The 25,773-nt window shown below is 35.6% G+C and overlaps 1 protein-coding gene across 1 annotated transcript; it reads left to right on the forward strand.

Moving 5' to 3' along the window:
* The first annotated feature begins 2,367 nt into the window (after positions 1 to 2,367).
* On the forward strand, positions 2,368 to 22,010 carry LOC119573865. The gene is given in 40 exon segments (XM_037920971.1): positions 2,368 to 2,458; positions 4,012 to 4,473; positions 4,513 to 4,518; positions 4,849 to 5,021; positions 5,872 to 6,208; positions 6,532 to 6,682; positions 6,684 to 6,833; positions 6,835 to 6,994; positions 7,309 to 7,765; positions 7,799 to 7,804; positions 8,183 to 8,571; positions 8,573 to 8,648; positions 8,682 to 8,687; positions 9,008 to 9,511; positions 9,891 to 10,394; positions 10,711 to 11,131; positions 11,133 to 11,173; positions 11,207 to 11,212; positions 11,599 to 12,102; positions 12,413 to 12,916; positions 13,306 to 13,770; positions 13,804 to 13,809; positions 14,126 to 14,629; positions 15,015 to 15,518; positions 15,828 to 16,331; positions 16,711 to 17,175; positions 17,209 to 17,214; positions 17,531 to 18,034; positions 18,356 to 18,648; positions 18,650 to 18,715; positions 18,717 to 18,799; positions 18,801 to 18,862; positions 19,260 to 19,320; positions 19,322 to 19,686; positions 19,720 to 19,725; positions 20,108 to 20,569; positions 20,600 to 20,605; positions 20,919 to 21,422; positions 21,774 to 21,928; positions 22,002 to 22,010. Coding segments are annotated over 40 exon segments (9,978 nt in total).
* The last annotated feature ends 3,763 nt before the right edge of the window (positions 22,011 to 25,773 follow it).

A 25,773-nucleotide genomic window follows, 5' to 3' on the forward strand; every position in this document is an offset into this window, starting at 1 on the left:
GCTTCCTTGGCGGTTAGAAATGCAGGTGGTAATTTTGAGCTGCTTGTATATTAGAAGTGCCTGGTGAATGCATTAACGATGTCTCTAGGTGAATCGAAATTTGTTCTCTTGTGAATGTTTTTAGTTTTGAATGATGTTTTTTCTTATTTCCTTTATTGATAGTGGACCAACCCTATGATATTGTGGTGCTGCTGCCAGGAGTCTCTTTTTGCTTGTCTAATTGTTTCTATGAGCACTAGCTCTTACAGTTTGCAATTGCAAAAGTTCTCATTATGATGTTATTTTTTGAAAAACCCGTAGGCCCTATGTGTTCACACAGCGTTCTTAAGCAATCTGGTGTCTACCATGCAACTCTGTGCTAATGTTATTGTCGAAGTTTTTAGGAATGGATATCATTTGCTGCATCTATGATCAAATTCTAAAAATTTATCATTCATGGTTTCTCCAACAAGTTTGAACTTAACGTTTCTTGAGAAGGCGATCCGGTCTGTTCTTTTTATGTTAAATTTAGGTGCAGAGGGGTTCTTTTGTAATACAAATAGGAAAACGGTTGCTTACCAACGAGTCGTCAATGGTGTGCCACAAGCATTTGGCTGCTATTGTTTAAGAGACCAGAGATATATCAGTAAAGCTCAAATTACCGTATTACCGTCCACCCATGTCGGACTACCATCATTCAGAAAGGCCCAGATCAGAATCATTAATCAACCTAAGTACTTGCCCCCCTCTACTATCTGCCCCACAGGGTTGAGCATCAAAATTTCTTATGTGGTAGACTATCCTACAGAGCAAAAACTCATCATAGATTACCCTACTATCAGGTGGACAATAGACTGAACATATAGTCAGATACGTGTTGATTTTTAGTTTGCATGTAACAAACTTCAAGGTACAATCAATCGCCAGTAAAAGGGAGGTTTTGGTGGATGTACATGGCGAGTCTGCCTCCATACCTACCCTCTCGATCCTTCCGACACAGATGCTAGTTCCTCAGCAAAACGACTTTATCTGACATGAGGGTTTTTAAATGCGTTTCTTGGAGAACTATAATGTTGGGAGCATAAGATGAGGCTGTAATCTATTGTCATTTCCTTTAATTCAAGAATTCGACATTTCCATTGTGTGATGGTTAGGTGAAGATTGATTTTGGAAGTGTATTGTCTGATGGTTTTAATTTTCTTTTACCAGCCAGGGGGAAAAAAACGAAGTCCTAGTAGGAGCCGCCCTGACGAGATATTGACCCAGAGTATGATTTGGTATCAACCTCATTATGATGCTGCTGCTTTTGTGTGGTTGATTCAGCATTTTGTTGAACTGTATTATTCCCATCTTTAATCGGATTCATGATTTTTTAAACTGTTTCCATTAACTTTGCAGTATCTTTATCTTTAGCCGCAAGCTCCTGACTGATATTGTTTACAATGAGAGTGTTGTTAGTTGCTGTTGAAGTGTAGGAAGGATCAGCTTGATTGTCAAACCTTCAACTTTCCTCTTGACTTACGTAACTAACATCATGCCCTCATATGGAAGCTAGTATTTCAGTCTTCTTCTTCAAGCTATTGTACTCGGCAGAGCCAGATCGATGGGGACCTCCAGTTAGCACACTTGAAAGTGTTCTCATTACATTCAGTAGTGCCATGGGCTCCAGGACATTTATCAAAAGTAAATTTATTTGTATCTTTTCATTGCATCATAATGAGGTGTCCAAAATTTTGGTATCTGTTACAGTGCATTGTTTTTTGAATATAAGGTTGAATACACATAGATATCCAACTGTTACATACTCAGGAATTTTACTTGAAGCTAAAGTAAAAAATCACAATCTGTTTTTTGTTCGCACATTCTCGTCTTTTTTGGTCATGCAGTTCACATCCACTACTCTTTGGTCCTTCATATTTTCAAGAATTTTACTCTCCTCCATCGTGCTCAAATCCTTGTTAAAGATTACTCCTTTATAGCTGTTTAAGCCGACAGGTAAATTTAACTTACAAATTATCAATCTGTATCAGTTTAATTAAGTCATTAACCTGGGAGTTAAATTGTACTTTTAGAAGGAGGCTACCATCTCGCAATTTATGGACAAAATAAAAATCGCCGTCTCCTTGATCATCAAGGACTTTCTTGATGAAGAAGGTGTCAACCTTCAAAAGCGATTACTTTTCATGCATACATTTGATGGTCAATACCTTGCATTGTTTTGAGGGCTTGCAAGGGGATCGAGTTATGTGGAGGAGATATCTTTACCGCCCAACTTACCTAAGTGAAGGACGGTAATTCAATGTCCAACCCCCAAGTGAATATAGGAGCCCACAAAGAAACTTCGGCATGCTCAGGAAAGTCACATGAAAGGAAAAGAAATCAGAAAAGATGAAGTGTGCCCAAAGGACGCCCCAGGCTACTGGGCCTCCCTACACAGGGATCAAAGCCCACAAGGGCTACCCTGATTTAGAAGATTGCTGTGTGTTTAAGATGGGGTGCTGAATACACCTACCTGTAGTCTCGTGGAACCTTCAAAAACAAAGCACTGAAGGTACAGGCAAAGCACAAAGTGCTGACAGTTCTGAAAATTATATGTTTACTCTATATATTCTGTGTTATAAAACTCAGAAGCAATAACGCCGAGAGTGACAAGAGGTCCCAGACACGAGGGTAGCTCATATGGCACAAGGCTTTTGATTTATTGCTTGCTGCATCTGAAAAGGAAAGGGGTCTGAACATATCAATATGTAATACATGGGTGTGGGAATAATGACAATATTAATAGTATTATAAAGAAAAACAAATTTCCCCACAATTTCAAGGAATGGGGAAATCAGGAGCGATCACTAGAGCCTGTTGTTAGACTCCTTGCTGGCTGAGCATATGTAGAGCCATCTGTATGTAACAAATTTCACGAAAACCTGCTAAATGCGAAGAAAGAACGTGAAGAGTAGGACGAAGAGGCAGAGGAAGAGGCCTATGGATAGAAGGGAAATTAAGGACATATTCATTCATAGGTTGTTAAATAAGATCAAAGAATATAGTGACAGGTGTAAAGAATACAATACACACACACACACACACACACACACACGCACACACACACACACACACACACACACACACACACACACACACACACACACACACACACACAAAATATGCAATACATATATATATATATATATATAATATATATATATATATATATATACAATATTGTATGTATATAATATATATAGATATATATATAGAATAATAATCTATGGATTATATATATATATATATATATATATGATAAATATCTTATTATATCAAGTATTATAAATCTAATTGTACTGTAGGAAAAGCAAAACCCAGAATTGATACAAGCAGAATAATCACTGAGATTCCTAGTATGAAAATGAAAAATATTATTTTCACTTAACACAGTTCTGTTAGGTGGTGACAGTATTCATAAATCTGAGATTTTTACTGAGAAAACGACAAAATTTATATTAAGGCAGAATAACACTAATCCAAAGTATGTAAAACTGAAAATATTACTTATTGTCACTAAAAGGTGACAATATAGTTACACATTTGGAGGATGCATTCGTTTTTCAAACAACTCGTCAGATTACCATGACTATAAACATAACATATCTTTAAAAATAATCACTGACATTTTGTAGACACACCGAATAAGTGTTAAGTAAAAACTAAGAAATATAAAACAAAACTAGCATACCAAACTCCAAAGAATATAATGAAATATAGGTGGACCATGAGACACGCATCTGCCTTGAAATAATATAGATCTTCACAAGAAGAAAAAACATGTATTCTGTCAGTTAATTGATTAGAATATCCATGAAAATATTAACTTGTCACTGTATATGATAATAAAATAGGTAATAATAATAAATATTCATTTTTTTACTTTATACAAATACAACTATATGAAGTCGTGAAGTCAACAAGGCCGAGAACAAGAAATACAATTGGCAAATTGTGATGACTCTTTACATATAAATTTTTATCATGTTTCAGTTGCAGATGGAGAGTGTCATGAAGCTATCTTCTCAGTGTGGGCCTCCATCAACCAGTCCCTGAGTGATGGTGGCGAGTTATTGCTGAAGGCTCATGATATTCTGTTGGGATCTGACCTTGAGAATCTTGGGGAACTGGAAACGAATTTAATTCATGTTGTTGAAAATCTTGAAATCCTTTTCAATAACACTTGGGAATTGGCTAGACATGTTAAAATGCTAGCAGAACGCGGGAGTGAGACAGCTCCTTGTCCTGTTCAAGATATGGAAGAGCTGCTATTTAACCTGGAAACTAAAAATGAAGAATTACGTGTAATTGTCATCGAGCTTGAGGCGCAGCTTACCGTAGGTTCATCAGATGAATCGAGTGTCCTTGTCTTTATAATGCAAGTTTATATGATCTGTAGGGCTGCCCAAGATGAATCTATTGTAATCTATGAAAAAGTCTTCTTGATGTTCTACGGTGACGTGACAACAGAAAAAATGGCCACCTTATCTGGAGAGACAAGTAAGTATCGTCCTGTCAATTCTTCAGTGTGAAAATGTGTCGTCTCATATGTTAGACTATGTCAATGTCTATTCTTGAATGAATTGTAGTTAAAATTATTTGGAATAAGAAATTGAAACTGTATTGATTGATGTCGGGTGAAATACAACATGGAAGCCAGAAAATGTAATTTTTTCATCTACTATTGATTTATTTTATTATTGCAAGTTCCACTATAGAGTATAGATAAAAAAAGTCCTGACACACACACATACATATAATGTCAAATCATCTGCAAGAGATATTTGGTAAATTGTAATGACCATTCATATAAACCATATCATATTTCAGTTGCAGATGAGAAGTGTCGAGAAGCTATCTTCTCAGTGTGGGCATCCATCAACCAGTCCCTGAGTGATGGTGGCGAGTTATTGCTGAAGGCTAATGAGATTCTGTTGGGATCTGACCTTGAGAATCTTGGGGAACTGGAAACGAACCTTTTTGCGGTTGGCGAAAGAACTGAAGTTTGCATAGCCATGCAATCAAACATGTTGAAATGTTGCAGTGGGTGTTAGTGTGAACAGCTCCAGTCACATCCATAGTACATGGATGCTGTTATCTGAAGCTCAAATCTGGAAATGAGAATTACGTGAATTGAATGAGCTTTTCGAGCAAGCTTGAAGTTCTTTCAATAACAGGGAATTGCCATCTGTTGAATTTGCAACAGTGGAGTGAAACCCTTGTCCTGTCAAGCATTGAAGAAGCTGTCTTACCTGAAACTAAAATGAAGAATACGTTGTAATTGTCATTGAGCTGAGCAACTTTCCTCAGGTTCATCAGATGAATCAGGTTGTCTTATATGCGAGTTTATCTATCTTAGCTGCAAGAGATTATCAATCTATGAAAGTCTTACTAATTTCACGTACAAATGGCCTACCTTATCTGGAGATAAGTATGTATTATGTTTATGCTAATTAGTTCTATGTAAAATGAAGTTATACTTTAATTGCTGTTTTTTGCATAGATTACTGATTTATGTGACCAGGATTTAGAAAATTATTTTTGTCATCATATTAATGTTTAGTTTCCATAAAATTCAATACAAAATATGAGTAAATATTATATAGGTCTAACTACACACACTATGTGTTCGATCAACTGAAAGTATGTTTGAAAAGTGTATGGAGCCATCATATAACTTTCATCATTTCTAGTTACAGATGAAGTGTCCGTGAAGCTATCTTCTCAGTGTTGGGCCTCCATCAACCATCCTGAGTGATGGTGGCGTGTTACTGCTGAAGGTCATGAGATTCTTTGGGATCTAATCTGAGAATCTTGGGGAACTGGAAACGAAGCTTTTTGCTGTAGGCGAAGAACTTGAAGTCTTTCAATAAAAGTTTGGAATTGGCCAAATCTATTGAAATATTGGCAACAGGTGGGAGTGACACAACCCCTTGTCCTGTCCAAGACATGGAAAAGCTGCTGCTTAACCTGAAGACTAAAAATGAAGAATTACGTGTAATTGTCATTGAGCTTGAGGCACAGCTTTCATCAGGTTCATCAGATGAATCAGGTGTCCTCGTCGTCTTCATAATGCGAGTTTATATGATCTGTAAGGCTGTGCAAGACGAGTCTATCATAATCTATGAAAGTGTCTTACTAATATTCAGCGGTACAACTGTAGAGCCATACACTGTATCTGGAGATACAAGTATGTATTATGGTTTTATCTAATCTGAAGATTAACTATGATACAAATATTGAAGTATATACAATACTTAATTCTGATTATAACTGCATTTTGTATTTACTAGATTAGTGTACCAGTAACCGAATTTTTAAATTATTCTTATTATTATTATTAATGTTTAGTTATCCATTGAAAATTCCAATACAAAATATTAGAGGAAAAATATTCTTATATAGGACATACATATATATACTACACACACGTATATTGCGTGTCTGAGCAACTGAAAGAGTATGTTTGATAAAGTGCGGAAGCCATTCATATAAATTTTCATCATATTTAAGTTACAGATGAAGAGTGTCGTGAAGCTATCTTCTCAGTGTGGGCCTCCATCAATCAATCCCTGAGTGATGGTGGCGTGTTACTGCTGAAGGTTCATGAGATTCTTTTGGGATCTAATCTTGAGAATCTTGGGGAATTGGAAACGAAGCTTTTGCTGTAGCGAAGAACTTGAAGTCCTTTTCAATAAAAGTTGGAACTGGCCAAATCTATTGAAATATGGCAAAGGTGGGAGTGACACAACCCCTTGTCCTGTCCAAGACATGGAAAAGCTGCTGCTTAACTGAAGACTAAAAATGAAGAATTACGTTAATTGTCATTGAGCTTGAAGGCAAGCTTTCATCAGGTTCATCAGATGAATCAGGTGTCCTCGTCGTCTTCATAATGCGAGTTTATATGATCTGTAAGGCTGGAAAAGACGAGTCTATCATAATTATGAAAGTTCTTACTAAATCAGCGGTATCAACTGTAGAGCATACATGTATTGGAATACAAGTATGTATTATGATTTATCTAATCTAAATACTATGATACATTTAAGTATATAATACTATAATTGATTATAACTGCATTTTGTATACTAGTTATGTACCAGTAACCGAATTTTTATTTTTATTATTATTAATGTTAGTTATCCATTGAAATTCCAATACAAAATATTAAGGAAAAATATTTTATATAGGACATACTATATATACTACACCACGTATTGGTGTCTGAGAACTGAAAAGTGTTGATAAAGGCGGAAGCCCCTTTATATAAATTTTTATCATATTTAGCAGAGAAGGTGTCGTGAAGCTATCTTCTCAGTGTGGGCCTCCATCAATCAATCCCTGAGTGATGGTGGCGTGTTACTGCTGAAGGTTCATGAGATTCTTTTGGGATCTAATCTTGAGAATCTTGGGGAATTGGAAACGAAGCTTTTTGCTGTAGGCGAAGAACTTGAAGTCCTTTTCAATAAAAGTTTGGAACTGGCCAAATCTATTGAAATATTGGCAACAGGTGGGAGTGACACAACCCCTTGTCCCGTCCAAGACATGGAAAAGCTGCTGCTTAACCTGAAGACTAAAAATGAAGAATTACGTGTAATTGTCATTGAGCTTGAGGCACAGCTTTCATCAGGTTCATCAGATGAATCAGGTGTCCTCGTCGTCTTCATAATGCGAGTTTATATGATCTGTAAGGCTGTGCAAGACGAGTCTATCATAATCTATGAAAGTGTCTTACCATTATTCAGCGGTACAACTGTAGAGCTATACACTGTATCTGGAGATACAAGTATGTATTATGGTTTTATCTAATCTGAAGATTTACTATGATACAAATATTGAAGTATATACAATACTTCTGATTATAACTGCATTTTGTATTTACTAGATTAATGCACCAGTAAAGAATGTGATGTCTTGCATATGGCATATATTGTTGAATGAGTTATAGTCTGAAAACCGAATATTTTGCTTAATGTATATTATTAATGTTTAGTTATCCATTGAAAGTTCCAATATAAAATACGAAAGGAAAAATATTGTTATATAGGGCCTACATATATATCCTACACATATATATAGTGTGTGCGTCTGAGTAACCTGAAAGAGATAGAACATTGTCTTTAATAAAGTGCGATGGCTATCCATATAAACTTTCATGTTTCAGTTACAGATGAAGTGTGCCGTGAAGCCATCTTGTCAGTGTGGGCCTCCATCAACCAATCCCTGAGTGATGGTGGCGTGTTACTGCTGAAGGTTCATGAGATTCTTTTGGGATCTAATCTTGAGAATCTTGGGGAATTGGAAATGAAGCTTTTTGCTGTAGGCGAAGAACTTGAAGTCCTTTTCAATAAAAGTTTGGAATTGGCTAAATCTATTAAAATATTGACAACAGGTGGGAGTGACACAACCCCTTGTCCTGTCCAAGACATGGAAAAGCTGCTGCTTAACCTGAAGACTAAAAATGAAGAATTACGTGTAATTGTCATTGAGCTTGAGGCACAGCTTTCATCAGGTTCATCAGATGAATCAGGTGTCCTCGTCGTCTTCATAATGGGGAGTTTATATGATCTGTAAGGCTGTGCAAGACGAGTCTATCATAATTTATGAAAGTGTCTTACTAATATTCAGCGGTACAACTGTAGAGCCTTACACTGTATCTGGAGATACAAGTATGTATTATGGTTTTATGTAATCCGAAGATTAACTATGATACAAATATTGAAGTATATACAATACTTAATTCTGATTATAACTGCATTTTGTATTTACTAGATTAGTGTACCAGTAACCGAATATGTTTATTATTCTTATTAATATTATTGTTTAGTTATCCATTGAAAGTTCCAATACAAAATATTAGAGGGAAAATATTCTTATATAGGGCATACATATATATACCACACACACGTATATTGTGTGTCTGAGCAACTGAAAGTGTGTGTTTGATAAAGTGTGGAAGCCATTCATATAAATTTTCCTCATATTTAAGTTGCAGATGAAGAGTGTCGAGAAGCTATCTTCTCATTGTGGGCCTCCATCAACCAATCCCTGAGTGATGGTGGCGTGTTACTGCTGAAGGTTCATGAGATTCTTTTGGGATCTAATCTTGAGAATCTTGGGGAATTGGAAACAAAGCTTTTTGCTGTAGGTGAAGAACTTGAAGTCCTTTTCAATAAAAGTTTGGAATTGGCCAAATCTATTGAAATATTGGCAACAGGTGGGAGTGACACAACCCCTTGTCCTGTCCAAGACATGGAAAAGCTTCTGCTTAACCTGAAGACTAAAAATGAAGAATTACGTGTAATTGTCATTGAGCTTGAAGCACAGCTTTCATCAGGTTCATCAGATGAATCAGGTGTACTCGTCGTTTTCATAATGCGAGTTTATATGATCTGTAAGGCTGTGCAAGACGAGTCTATCATAATCTATGAAAGTGTCTTACTAATATTCAGCGGTACAACTGTAGAGCCATACACTGTATCTGGAGATACAAGTATGTATTATGGTTTTATCTAATCTGAAGATTTACTATGATACAAATATTGAAGTATATACAATAATTCTGATTGTAACTGCATTTTGTATTTACTAGATTAATGTACCAGTAAAGAATGTGATATGTCTTGCATATGGCATATATTGTTGAATGAGTTATAGTCTGAAAACCGAATATTTTGCTTAATGTATATTATTAATGTTTAGTTATCCATTGAAAGTTCCAATATAAAATACAAAAGGAAAAATATTGTTATATAGGGCCTACATATATATCCAACACACATATATAGTGTGTGTGTCTAAGTAACTGAAAGAGATAGAACATTGTCTTTAATAAAGTGCGATGGCTATTCATATAAACTTTCATGTTTCAGTTACAGATGAAGTGTGCCGTGAAGCCATCTTGTCAGTGTGGGCCTCGATCAACCAATCCCTGAGTGATGGTGGCGTGTTACTGCTGAAGGCTCATGAGATTCTTTTGGGATCTAATCTTGAGAATCTTGGGGAATTGGAAATGAAGCTTTTTGCTGTAGGCGAAGAACTTGAAGTCCTTTTCAATAAAACATTGGAATTGGCCAAATCTATTGAAATATTGGCAACAGGTGGGAGTGACACAACCCCTTGTCCTGTCCAAGACATGGAAAAGCTGCTACTTAACCTGAAGACTAAAAATGAAGAATTACGTGTAATTGTCATTGAGCTTGAGGCACAGCTTTCATCAGGTTCATCAGATGAATCAGGTGTCCTCGTCGTCTTCATAATGCGAGTTTATATGATCTGTAAGGCTGTGCAAGACGAGTCTATCATAATCTATGAAAGTGTCTTACTAATATTCAGCGGTACAACTGTAGAGCCATACACTGTATCTGGAGATACAAGTATGTATTATGGTTTTATCTAATCTGAAGATTAACTATGATACAAATATTGGAGTATATACAATGCATAATTTGATTATAAATGCATTTTGTATTTACTAGATTAGTGTACCAGTAACCGAATATTTTAATTTTTATTATTATTATTATTGTTTAGTTATCCATTGAAAGTTCCAATACAAAATATTAGAGGAAAAAATATTCTTATATAGGACATACATATATATACTACACACACATATTGTGTGTCTGAGTAACTGGAAGTATGTTTGATAAAGTGCGGAAGCCATTCATATAAATTTTCATCATATTTAAGTTGCAGATGAAGGGTGTCGTAAAGCTATCTTCTCAGTGTGGGCCTCCATCAACCAGTCCCTGAGTGATGTTGGCGTGTTACTGCTGAAGGTTCATGAGATTCTTTTGGGATCTAATCTTGAGAATCTTGGGGAATTGGAAACGAAGCTTTTTGCTGTAGGCGAAGAACTTGAAGTCCTTTTCAATAAAAGTTTGGAATTGGCCAAATCTATTGAAATATTGGCAACAGGTGGGAGTGACACAACCCCTTGTCCTGTCCAAGACATGGAAAAGCTGCTGCTTAACCTGAAGACTAAAAATGAAGAATTACGTGTAATTGTCATTGAGCTTGAAGCACAGCTTTCATCAGGTTCATCAGATGAATCAGGTGCCCTCGTCGTCTTCATAATGCGAGTTTATATGATCTGTAAGGCTGTGCAAGACTATCTATCATATCTATGAAAGTGTCTTACTAATATTCAGCGGTACAACTGTAGAGCCATACACTGTATCTGGAGATACAAGTATGTATTATGGTTTTATCTAATCTGAAGATTAACTATGATACAAGTACTGAAGTATATACAATACTTAATTCTGATTACAACTGCATTTTGTATTTACTATATTAGTGTACCAGTAAAGAATCTGATATGTTTACATATGGCAAATATACATTGTTGAATGAGTTATAGTCCGAAAACCGAATATTTTGCTTAATGTATATTATTAATGTTTAGTTATCCATTGAAAGTTCCAATATAAAATACGAAAGGAAAAATATTGTTATATAGGGCCTACATATATATCCTACACACATATATAGTGTGTATGTCTGAGTAACTGAAAGAGATAGAACATTGTCTTTAATAAAGTGCGATGGCTATTCATATAAACTTTCATGTTTCAGTTACAGATGAAGTGTGCCGTGAAGCCATCTTGTCAGTGTGGGCCTCGATCAACCAATCCCTGAGTGATGGTGGCGTGTTACTGCTGAAGGCTCATGAGATTCTTTTGGGATCTAATCTTGAGAATCTTGGGGAATTGGAAATGAAGCTTTTTGCTGTAGGCGAAGAACTTGAAGTCCTTTTCAATAAAACATTGGAATTGGCCAAATCTATTGAAATATTGGCAACAGGTGGGAGTGACACAACCCCTTGTCCTGTCCAAGACATGGAAAAGCTGCTACTTAACCTGAAGACTAAAAATGAAGAATTACGTGTAATTGTCATTGAGCTTGAGGCACAGCTTTCATCAGGTTCATCAGATGAATCAGGTGTCCTCGTCGTCTTCATAATGCGAGTTTATATAATCTGTAAGGCTGTGCAAGACGAGTCTATCATAATCTATGAAAGTGTCTTACTAATATTCAGCGGTACAACTGTAGAGCCATACACTGTATCTGGAGATACAAGTATGTATTATGATTTTATCTAATCTGAAGATTAACTATGATACAAATATTGGAGTATATACAATGCATAATTTTGATTATAACTGTATTTTGTATTTACTAGCTTAATGTACCAGTAACCGAATATTTTTATTTTTATTATTATTGTTTAGTTATCCATTGAAAGTTCCAATACAAAATATTAGAGGGAAAATATTCTTATATAGGGCATACATATATATACTACACACACATATTGTGTGTCTGAGTAACTGAAAGTGTGTTTGATAAAGTGCGGAAGCCATTCATATAAGTTTTCATCATATTTAAGTTGCAGATGAAGAGTGTCGTGAAGCTATCTTCTCAGTGTGGGCCTCCATCAACCAGTCCCTGAGTGATGGTGGCGTGTTACTGCTGAAGGTTCATGAGATTCTTTTGGGATCTAATCTTGAGAATCTTGGGGAATTGGAAACGAAGCTTTTTGCTGTAGGTGAAGAACTTGAAGTCCTTTTCAATAAAAGTTTGGAATTGGCCAAATCTATTGAAATATTGGCAACAGGTGGGAGTGACACAACCCCTTGTCCTGTCCAAGACATGGAAAAGCTGCTACTTAACCTGAAGACTAAAAATGAAGAATTACGTGTAATTGTCATTGAGCTTGAGGCACAGCTTTCATCAGGTTCATCAGATGAATCAGGTGTCCTCATCGTCTTCATAATGCGAGTTTATATGATCTGTAAGGCTGTGCAAGACGAGTCTATCATAATCTATGAAAGTGTCTTACTAATATTCAGCGGTACAACTGTAGAGCCATACACTGTATCTGGAGATACAAGTATGTATTATGGTTTTATCTAATCTGAAGATTTAACTATGATACAAGTATTGAAGTATATACAATACTTAATTCTGATTATAACTGCATTTTGTATTTACTATATTAGTGTACCAGTAAAGAATCTGATATGTTTACATATGGCAAATATACATTGTTGAGTGAGTTATAGTCCGAAAACCGAACATTTTGCTTAATGTATATTATTAATGTTTAGTTATGCATTGAAAGTTCCGATATATAAAATACGAAAGGAAAGATATTGTTATATAGGGCCTACATATATATCCTACACACATATATAGTGTGTGTGTCTGAGTAATTGAAAGAGATAGAACATTGTCTTTAATAAAGTGCAATGGCTATTCATATAAACTTTCATGTTTCAGTTACAGATGAAGTGTGCCGTGAAGCCATCTTGTCAGTGTGGGCCTCGATCAACCAATCCCTGAGTGATGGTGGCGTGTTACTGCTGAAGGCTCATGAGATTCTTTTGGGATCTAATCTTGAGAATCTTGGGGCATTGGAAACAAAGCTTTTTGCTGTAGGTGAAGAACTTGAAGTCCTTTTCAATAAAAGTTTGGAATTGGCCAAATCTATTGAAATATTGGCAACAGGTGGGAGTGACACAACCCCTTGTCCTGTCCAAGACATGGAAAAACTGCTGCTTAACCTGAAGACTAAAAATGAAGAATTACGTGTAATTGTCATTGAGCTTGAGGCACAGCTTTCATCAGGTTCATCAGATGAATCAGGTGTCCTCGTCGTCTTCATAATGCGAGTTTATATGATCTGTAAGGCTGTGCAAGACGAGTCTATCATAATCTATGAAAGTGTCTTACTAATATTCAGCGGTACAACTGTAGAGCCATACACTGTATCTGGAGATACAAGTATGTATTATGGTTTTATCTAATCTGAAGATTAACTATGATACAAATATTGGAGTATATACAATGCATAATTTTGATTATAACTGTATTTTGTATTTACTAGATTAGTGTACCAATAACCGAATATTTTAATTTTTATTATTAATATTATTGTTTAGTTATCCATTGAAAGTTCCAATACAAAATATTAGAGGAAAAATATTCTTATATAGGACATACATATATATACTACACACACATATTGTGTGTCTGAGTAACTGAAAGTATGTTTGATAAAGTGCGGAAGCCATTCATATAAATTTTCATCATATTTAAGTTGCAGATGAAGAGTGTCGTGAAGCTATCTTCTCAGTGTGGGCCTCCATTAACCAGTCCCTGAGTGATGGTGGCGTGTTACTGCTGAAGGTTCATGAGATTCTTTTGGGATCTAATCTTGAGAATCTTGGGGAATTGGAAACGAAGCTTTTTGCTGTAGGCGAAGAACTTGAAGTCCTTTTCAATAAAAGTTTGGAATTGGCCAAATCTATTGAAATATTGGCAACAGGTGGGAGTGACACAACCCCTTGTCCTGTCCAAGACATGGAAAAGCTGCTGCTTAACCTGAAGACTAAAAATGAAGAATTACGTGTAATTGTCATTGAGCTTGAAGCACAGCTTTCATCAGGTTCATCAGATGAATCAGGTGTCCTCGTCGTCTTCATAATGCGAGTTTATATGATCTGTAAGGCTGTGCAAGACGAGTCTATCATAATCTATGAAAGTGTCTTACTAATATTCAGCGGTACAACTGTAGAGCCATACACTGTATCTGGAGATACAAGTATGTATTATGGTTTTATCTAATCTGAAGATTAACTATGATACAAGTACTGAAGTATATACAATACTTAATTCTGATTATAACTGCATTTTGTATTTACTATATTAGTGTACCAGTAAAGAATCTGATATGTTTGCATATGGCAAATATACATTGTTGAATGAGTTATAGTCCGAAAACCGAATATTTTGCTTAATGTATATTTTTGATGTTTAGTTATGCATTGAAAGTTCCAATATATAAAATACGAAAGGAAAGATATTGTTATATAGGGCCTACATATATCTACACACATATATAGTGTGTGTGTCTGAGTAACTGAAAGAGATAGAACATTGTCTTTAATAAAGTGCGATGGCTATTCATATAAATTTTCATGTTTCAGTTACAGATGAAGTGTGCCGTGAAGCCATCTTGTCAGTGTGGGCCTCGATCAACCAATCCCTGAGTGATGGTGGCGTGTTACTGCTGAAGGCTCATGAGATTCTTTTGGGATCTAATCTTGAGAATCTTGGGGAATTGGAAATGAAGCTTTTTGCTGTAGGCGAAGAACTTGAAGTCCTTTTCAATAAAAGTTTGGAATTGGCCAAATCTATTGAAATATTGGCAACAGGTGGGAGTGACACAACCCCTTGTCCTGTCCAAGACATGGAAAAGCTGCTGCTTAACCTGAAGACTAAAAATGAAGAATTACGTGTAATTGTCATTGAGCTTGAAGCACAGCTTTCATCAGGTTCATCAGATGAATCAGGTGTCCTCGTCGTCTTCATAATGCGAGTTTATATGATCTGTAAGGCTGTGCAAGACGAGTCTATCATAATCTATGAAAGTGTCTTACTAATATTCAGCGGTACAACTGTAGAGCCATACACTGTATCTGGAGATACAAGTATGTATTATGGTTTTATCTAATGTGAAGATTAACTATGATACAAATATTGGAGTATATACAATGCATAATTCTGATTATAAATGTATTTGTATTTACTAGATTAGTGTACCAGTAACCGAATATTTTTATTTTTATTATTATTGTTTAGTTATCCATTGAAAGTTCCAATACAAAATATTAGAGAGAAAATATTGTTATATAGGGCATACATATATATACTACACACACATATTGTGTGTCTGAGTAACTGAAAGTATGTTTGATAAAGTGCGGAAGCCATTCATATAAATTTTCATCATATTTAAGTTGCAGATGAAGGGTGTCGTGAAGCTATCTTCTCAGTGTGGGCCTCCATCAACCAGTCCCTGAGTGATGGTGGCGTGTTACTGCTGAAGGTTCATGAGATTCTTTTGGGATCTAATCTTGAGAATCTTGGGGAATTGGAAACGAAGCTTTTTGCTGTAGGCGAAGAACTTGAAGTCCTTTTCAATAAAAGTTTGGAATTGGCCAAATCTATTGAAATATTGGCAACAGGTGGGAGTGACACAACCCCTTGTCCTGTCCAAGACATGGAAAAGCTGCTGCTTAACCTGAAGACTAAAAATGAAGAATTACGTGTAATTGTCATTGAGCTTGAAGCACAGCTTTCATCAGGTTCATCAGATGAATCAGGTGTCCTCATCGTCTTCATAATGCGAGTTTATATGATCTGTAAGGCTGTGCAAGACGAGTCTATCATAATCTATGAAAGTGTCTTACTAATATTCAGCGGTACAACTGTAGAGCCATACACTGTATCTGGAGATACAAGTATGTATTATGGTTTGATCTAATCTTAAGATTAACTATGATACAAGTATTGAAGTATATACAATACTTAATTCTGATTATAACTGCATTTTGTATTTACTATATTAGTGTACCAGTATAGAATCTGATATGTTTACATATGGCAAATACATTGTTGAATGAGTTATAGTCCGAAAACCGAATATTTTGCTTAATGTATATTATTAATGTTTAGTTATGCATTGAAAGTTCCAATATATAAAATAGGAAAGAAAGATATTGTTATATAGGGCCTACATATATCTACACATATATAGTGTGTGTGTCTGAGTAACTGAAAGAGATAGAAAATTGTCTTAATAAAGTGCGATGGCTATTCATATAAATTTTCATGTTTCAGTTACAGATGAAGTGTGCCGTGAAGCCATCTTGTCAGTGTGGGCCTCCATCAACCAATCCCTGAGTGATGGTGGCGTGTTACTGCTGAAGGCTCATGAGATTCTTTTGGGATCTAATCTTGAGAATCTTGGGGAATTGGAAATGAAGCTTTTTGCTGTAGGCGAAGAACTTGAAGTCCTTTTCAATAAAAGTTTGGAATTGGCCAAATCTATTGAAATATTGGCAACAGGTGGGAGTGACACAACCCCTTGTCCTGTCCAAGACATGGAAAAGCTGCTACTTAACCTGAAGAATAATAATGAAGAATTACGTGTAATTGTCATTGAGCTTGAGGCACAGCTTTCATCAGGTTCATCAGATGAATCAGGTGTCCTCGTCGTCTTCATAATGCGAGTTTATATGATCTGTAAGGCTGTGCAAGACGAGTCTATCATAATCTATGAAAGTGTCTTACTAATATTCAGCGGTACAACTGTAGAGCCATACACTGTATCTGGAGATACAAGTATGTATTATGGTTTTATCTAATCTGAAGATTAATTATGATACAAATATTGGAGTATATACAATGCATAATTTTGATTATAAATGCATTTTGTATTTACTAGATTAGTGTACCAGTAACCGAATATTTTAATTTTTATTATTATTATTATTGTTTAGTTATCCATTGAAAGTTCTAATACAAAATATTAGAGGAAAAATATTGTTATATAGGACATACATATATATACTACACACACATATTGTGTGTCTGAGTAACTGAAAGTATGTTTGATAAAGTGCGGAAGCCATTCATATAAATTTTCATCATATTTAAGTTGCAGATGAAGGGTGTCGTGAAGCTATCTTCTCAGTGTGGGCCTCCATCAACCAGTCCCTGAGTGATGGTGGCGTGTTACTGCTGAAGGTTCATGAGATTCTTTTGGGATCTAATCTTGAGAATCTTGGGGAATTGGAAACGAAGCTTTTTGCTGTAGGTGAAGAACTTGAAGTCCTTTTCAATAAAAGTTTGGAATTGGCCAAATCTATTGAAATATTGGCAACAGGTGGGAGTGACACAACCCCTTGTCCTGTCCAAGACATGGAAAAGCTGCTGCTTAACCTGAAGACTAAAAATGAAGAATTACGTGTAATTGTCATTGAGCTTGAAGCACAGCTTTCATCAGGTTCATCAGATGAATCAGGTGTCCTCGTCGTCTTCATAATGCGAGTTTATATGATCTGTAAGGCTGTGCAAGACGAGTCTATCATAATCTATGAAAGTGTCTTACTAATATTCAGCGGTACAACTTTAAAGCAATACACTGTATCTGGAGATACAAGTATGTATTATGGTTTTATCTAATTTGAAGATTAACTATGATACAAATATTGGAGTATATACAATGCATTATTCTGATTATAACTGCATTTTGTATTTACTAGATTAGTGTACCAGTAACCGAACATATTTATTATTCTTATTAATATTATTAATGTTTAGTTATCCATTGAAAGTTCCAATACAAAATATTAGAGGGAAAATATTCTTATATAGGGCATACATATATATACTACAAACATATATTGTGTGTCTGAGCAACTGAAAGAGTGTGTTTGATAAAGTGCGGAAGCCATTCATATAAATTTTCATCATATTTAAGTTGCAGATGAAGAGTGTCGTGAAACTATCTTCTCAGTGTGGGCCTCCATCAACCAGTCCCTGAGTGATGGTGGCGTGTTACTGCTGAAGGCTCATGAAATTCTTTTGGGATCTAATCTTGAGAATCTTGGGGAATTGGAAACGAAGCTTTTTGCTGTAGGCGAAGAACTTGAAGTCCTTTTCAATAAAAGTTTGGAATTGGCCAAATCAATTGAAATATTGGCAACAGGTGGGAGTGACACAACCCCTTGTCCTGTCCAAGACATGGAAAAGCTGCTGCTTAACCTGAAGACTAAAAAATGAAGAATTAGGTGTAATTGTCATTGAGCTTGAGGCACAGCTTCCATCAGGTTCATCAGATTGAATCAGGTGTCCTCGTCGTCTTCATAATGCGAGTTTATATGATCTGTAAGGCTGTGCAAGACGAGTCTATCATAATCTATGAAGTTCTTACTAATATTCAGCGGTACAACTGTAGAACCATACACTGTATCGGAGATACAAATATGTATTATGGTTTATCTAATCTGAAATTTACTATGATACAATTATTGAAGTTATACAATACTTCTGATTATACTGCATTTTGTATTTACTAGATTAAGTACCAGTAAAGAATGTGATATGTCTTGCATATGGCATATTTTGTTGAATGAGTTATAGTCTGAAAACCGAATATTTTGCTTAATGTATATTATTAATGTTTAGTTATCCATTGAAAGTTCCAATATGAAATACGAAAGGAAAAATATTGTTATATAGGGACTACATATATATCCTACCACATAATAGTGTGTGCTCGAGTAACTGAAAGAGATAGAAAATGTCTTAATAAAGTGCGATGTCTATTCATAAACTTTCATGATTTCAGTTACAGATGAAGGTTTCTGGAAGCCACTTGTCAGTGTGGGCCTCCATCAACCAATCCCTGAGTGATAGTGGCGTGTTACTGTGGAAGGCCATGAGATCTTTTGGGATCTAATCTTGAGAATCTTGGGGAATTGGAAATGAAGCTTTTTGCTGTAGGCGAAGAACTTGAAGTCCTTTTCAATAAAAGTTTGGAATTGGCCAAATCTATTGAAATATTGGCAACAGGTGGGAGTGACACAACCCCTTGTCCTGTCCAAGACATGGAAAAGCTGCTACTTAACCTGAAGACTAAAAATGAAGAATTACGTGTAATTGTCATTGAGCTTGAGGCACAGCTTTCATCAGGTTCATCAGATGAATCAGGTGTCCTCATCGTCTTCATAATGCGAGTTTATATGATCTGTAAGGCTGTGCAAGAAGAGTCTATCATAATCTATGAAAGTGTCTTACTAATATTCAGCGGTACAACTGTAGAGCCATACACTGTATCTGGAGATACAAGTATGTATTATGGTTTTATCTAATCTGAAGATTAACTATGATACAAGTATTGAAGTATATACAATACTTAATTCTGATTATAACTTCATTTTGTATTTACTAGATTAATGTACCAGTAAAGAATGTGATATGTCTTGCATATGGCATATATTGTTGAATGAGTTATAGTCTGAAAACCGAATATTTTGCTTAATGTATATTATTAATGTTTAGTTATCCATTGAAAGTTCCAATATGAAATACGAAAGGAAAAATATTGTTATATAGGGCCTACATATATATCCTACACACATATATAGTGTGTGCGTCTGAGTAACTGAAAGAGAGAGAAAATTGTCTTAATAAAGTGCAATGGCTATTCATATAAACTTTCATGTTTCAGTTACAGATGAAGTGTGTCGTGAAGCCATCTTGTCAGTGTGGGCCTCCATCAACCAATCCCTGAGTGATGGTGGCGTGTTACTGCTGAAGGCTCATGAGATTCTTTTGGGATCTAATCTTGAGAATCTTGGGGAATTGGAAATGAAGCTTTTTGCTGTAGGCGAAGAACTTGAAGTCCTTTTCAATAAAAGTTTGGAATTGGCCAAATCTATTGAAATATTGGCAACAGGTGGGAGTGACACAACCCCTTGTCCTGTCCAAGACATGGAAAAGCTGCTGCTTAACCTGAAGACTAAAAATGAAGAATTAGGTGTAATTGTCATTGAGCTTGAGGCACAGCTTTCATCAGGTTCATCAATGAATCAGGTTACCGTCGCTAATTATAATGGCGACGTTTATATGATCTGTAAGGCTGTGCAAGCGAGTCTATCATAATCAGAAAGTGTCTTACTAATATTCAGCGGTACAACTGTAGAGTCTACTGTATCTGGAGATACAAGTATGTATTATGTTTTTATCTAATGTGAAGATTAATTATGATACAAATATTGGAGTATACAAGCATAATTTTGATTATAAATGTATTTTGTATTTACTAGATTAGTGTACCAATAACCGAATATTTTAATTTTTATTATTAATATTATTGTTTAGTTATCCATTGAAAGTTCCAATACAAAATATTAGAGGAAAAATATTCTTATATAGGACATACATATATATACTACACACACATATTGTGTGTCTGAGTAACTGAAAGTATGTTTGATAAAGTGCGGAAGCCATTCATATAAATTTTCATCATATTTAAGTTGCAGATGAAGAGTGTCGTGAAGCTATCTTCTCAGTGTGGGCCTCCATTAACCAGTCCCTGAGTGATGGTGGCGTGTTACTGCTGAAGGTTCATGAGATTCTTTTGGGATCTAATCTTGAGAATCTTGGGGAATTGGAAACGAAGCTTTTTGCTGTAGGCGAAGAACTTGAAGTCCTTTTCAATAAAAGTTTGGAATTGGCCAAATCTATTGAAATATTGGCAACAGGTGGGAGTGACACAACCCCTTGTCCTGTCCAAGACATGGAAAAGCTGCTGCTTAACCTGAAGACTAAAAATGAAGAATTACGTGTAATTGTCATTGAGCTTGGGGCACAGCTTTCATCAGGTTCATCAGATGAATCAGGTGTCCTCGTCGTCTTCATAATGCGAGTTTATATGATCTGTAAGGCTGTGCAAGACGAGTCTATCATAATCTATGAAAGTGTCTTACTAATATTCAGCGGTACAACTGTAGAGCCATACACTGTATCTGGAGATACAAGTATGTATTATGGTTTTATCTAATCTGAAGATTAACTATGATACAAGTACTGAAGTATATACAATACTTAATTCTGATTATAACTGCATTTTGTATTTACTATATTAGTGTACCAGTAAAGAATCTGATATGTATAGTCCGAAAACCGAATATTTTGCTTAATGTATATTATTAATGTTTAGTTATCCATTGAAAGTTCCAATATAAAATACGAAAGGAAAAATATTGTTATATAGGGCCTACATATATATCCTACACACATATATAGTGTGTTGTCTGAGTAACTGAAAGAGATAGAACATTGTCTTTAATAAAGTGCGATGGCTATTTATATAAACTTTCATGTTTCAGTTACAGATGAAGTGTGCCGTGAAGCCATCTTGTCAGTGTGGGCTTCGATCAACCAATCCCTGAGTGATGGTGGCGTGTTACTGCTGAAGGCTCATGAGATTCTTTTGGGATCTAATCTTGAGAATCTTGGGGAATTGGAAATGAAGCTTTTTGCTGTAGGCGAAGAACTTGAAGTCCTTTTCAATAAAATTGGGAAATTTGGCCAATCTATTAAAATATTGGCAACAGGTGGGGTGACACAACCCTTGTCCTGTCCAAGACATGGAAAAGCTGCTACTTAACCTGAAGACTAAAAATGAAGAATTACGTGTAATTGTCATTGAGCTTGAGGCACAGCTTTCATCAGGTTCATCAGATGAATCAGGTGTCCTCGTCGTCTTCATAATGCGAGTTTATATGATCTGTAAGGCTGTGCAAGACGAGTCTATCATAATCTATGAAAGTGTCTTACTAATATTCAGCGGTACAACTGTAGAGCCATACACTGTATCTGGAGATACAAGTATGTATTATGATTTTATCTAATCTGAAGATTAACTTTGATACAAATATTGGAGTATATACAATGCATAATTCTGATTATAACTGCATTTTGTATTTACTAGATTAATGTACCAGTAACCGAATATTTTTATTTTTATTATTATTATTGTTTAGTTATCCATTGAAAGTTCCAATACAAAATATTAGAGGGAAAATATTGTTATATAGGGCATACATATATATACTTCACACACATATTGTGTGTCTGAGTAACTGTAAGTGTGTTTGATAAAGTGCGGAAGCCATTCATATAAATTTTCATCATATTTAAGTTGCAGATGAAGGGTGTCGTGAAGCTATCTTCTCAGTGTGGGCCTCCATCAACCAGTCCCTGAGTGATGGTGGCGTGTTACTGCTGAAGGTTCATGAGATTCTTTTGGATCTAATCTTGAGAATCTTGGGAATTGGAACGAAGCTTTTTGCTGTAGGCGAAGAACTTGAAGTCCTTTTCATAAAGGGTTTGGATTGGCCAAATCTATTGAAATATTGGCAAACAGGTGGGAGTGACACAACCCTTGTCCTGTCCAAGACATGGAAAAGCTGCTGCTTACTAAAGACTAAAAATGAGAATTACGTGTAATTGTCATTGAGCTTGAAGCACAGCTTTCATCAGGTTCTTCAGATGAATCAGGTGTCCTCATCGTCTTCATAATGCGAGTTTATATGATCTGTAAGGCTGTGCAAGACGAGTCTATCATAATCTGATGAAAGTGTCTTACTAATATTCAGCGTACGACTGTAGAGCATACACTGTATCGGGAGATACAAGTATGTATTAGGTTTTATCTAATCTGAAGATTAACTATGATACAGTATTGAAGTATATACAATCCCTTAATTCTGATTATAACTGCATTTGTATTTACTATATTGTGTACCAGTAAAGAATCTGATATGTTTACATATGGCAAATATACATTGTTGAATGAATTTTAGTCTGAAAACCGAATATTTTGCTTAATGTATATTATTAATGTTTAGTTATGCATTGGAAGTTTCAATATATAAAATACGATAGGAAAAATATTGTTATATAGGGCCTACATATATATCCTACACACATATAGTGTGTGTCCGAGTAACTGAAAGAGATAGAACATTGTCTTTAATAAAGTGCGATGGCTATTCATATAAACTTTCATGTTTCAGTTACAGATGAAGTGTGCCGTGAAGCCATCTTGTCAGTGTGGGCCTCGATCAACCAATCCCTGAGTGATGGTGGCGTGTTACTGCTGAAGGCTCATGAGATTCTTTTGGGATCTAATCTTGAGAATCTTGGGGAATTGGAAATGAAGCTTTTTGCTGTAGGCGAAGAACTTGAAGTCCTTTTCAATAAAAGTTTGGAATTGGCCAAATCTATTGAAATATTGGCAACAGGTGGGAGTGACACAACCCCTTGTCCTGTCCAAGACATGGAAAAGCTGCTACTTAACCTGAAGACTAAAAATGAAGAATTACGTGTAATTGTCATTGAGCTTAAGGCACAGCTTTCATCGGGTTCATCAGATGAATCAGGTGTCCTCGTCGTCTTCATAATGCGAGTTTATATGATCTGTAAGGCTGTGCAAGACGAGTCTATCATAATCTATGAAAGTGTCTTACTAATATTCAGCGGTACAACTGTAGAGCCATACACTGTATCTGGAGATACAAGTATGTATTATGGTTTTATCTAATCTGAAGATTAACTATGATACAAAGATTGGAGTATATACAATGCATTATTCTGATTATAACTGCATTTTGTATTTACTAGATTAGTGTACCAGTAACCGAACATGTTTATTATTCTTATTAATATTATTAATGTTTAGTTATCCATTGAAAGTTCCAATACAAAATATTAGAGGGAAAATATTCTTATATAGGGCATACATATATATACTACCAAACATATTTTGTGTGTCTGAGCAACTGAAAGAGTGTGTTTGATAAAGTGCGGAAGCCATTCATATAAATTTTCATCATATTTAAGTTGCAGATGAAGAGTGTCGTGATACTATCTTCTCAGTGTGGGCCTCCATCAACCAGTCCCTGAGTGATGGTGGCGTGTTACTGCTGAAGGCTCATGAGATTCTTTTGGGATCTAATCTTGAGAATCTTGGGGAATTGGAAATGAAGCTTTTTGCTGTAGGCGAAGAACTTGAAGTCCTTTTCAATAAAAGTTTGGAATTGGCCAAATCTATTGAAATACTGGCAACAGGTGGGAGTGACACAACCCGTTGTCCCGTCCAGGACATGGAAAAGCTGCTGCTTAACCTGAAGACTAAAAATGAAGAATTACGTGTAATTGTCATTGAGCTTGAGGCACAGCTTTCATCAGGTTCATCAGATGAATCAGGTGTCCTCGTCGTCTTCATAATGCGAGTTTATATGATCTGTAAGGCTGTGCAAGACGAGTCTATCATAATCTATGAAAGTGTCTTATAATATTCAGCGGTACAACTTTAAGCCCTACACTGTATCTGGAGATACAAGTATGTATTGTTTTATCTAATTGAAGATTAAATGATACAAATATTGGAGTATATAAAAAACTTGATCTGATTATAACGCATTTGTATTACTATATAGTGTACCAGTAAAGAATCGATATGTTTGCATATACAAATATACATTGTTGAATAGTTATGTCCGAAAACCGAATATTTTGCTTAATGTATATTATTAATGTTTAGTTATCCATTGAAAGTTCCAATATAAAATACGAAAGGAAAATATTGTTATATAGGGCCTACATATATATCCTACACACATATATAGTGTGTGTCTGAGTAACTGAAAGAGATAGAACATTATCTTAATAAAGTGCGATGGCTATTCATATAAACTTTCATGTTTCAGTTACAGATGAAGTGTGCCGTGAAGCCATCTTGTCAGTGTGGGCCTCCATCAACCAATCCCTGAGTAATGGTGGCATGTTACTGCTGAAGGCTTATGAGATTCTTTTGGGATCTAATCTTGAGAATCTTGGGGAATTGGAAATGAAGCTTTTTGCTGTAGGCGAAGAACTTGAAGTCCTTTTCAATAAAAGTTTGGAATTGGCCAAATCTATTGAAATATTGGCAACAGGTGGGAGTGACACAACCCCTTGTCCTGTCCAAGACATGGAAAAGTTGCTGCTTAACCTGAATACTAAAGATGAAGAATTACGTGTAATTGTCATTGAGCTTGAGGCACAGCTTTCATCAGGTTCATCAGATGAATCAGGTGTCCTCGTCGTCTTCATAATGCGAGTTTATATGATCTGTAAGGCTGTGCAAGACGAGTCTATCATAATCTATGAAAGTGTCTTACTAATATTCAGCGGTACAACTGTAGAGCCATACACTGTATCTGGAGATACAAGTATGTATTATGGTTTTATCTAATCTGAAGATTAACTATGATACCAGTAACCGAATATGTTTATTATTCTTATTAATATTATTAATGTTTAGTTATCCATTGAAAGTTC

The sequence above is a fragment of the Penaeus monodon genome, chromosome 6 (genome assembly GCF_015228065.2).
Source record: "Penaeus monodon isolate SGIC_2016 chromosome 6, NSTDA_Pmon_1, whole genome shotgun sequence".
NCBI lineage: Eukaryota > Metazoa > Arthropoda > Malacostraca > Decapoda > Penaeidae > Penaeus > Penaeus monodon.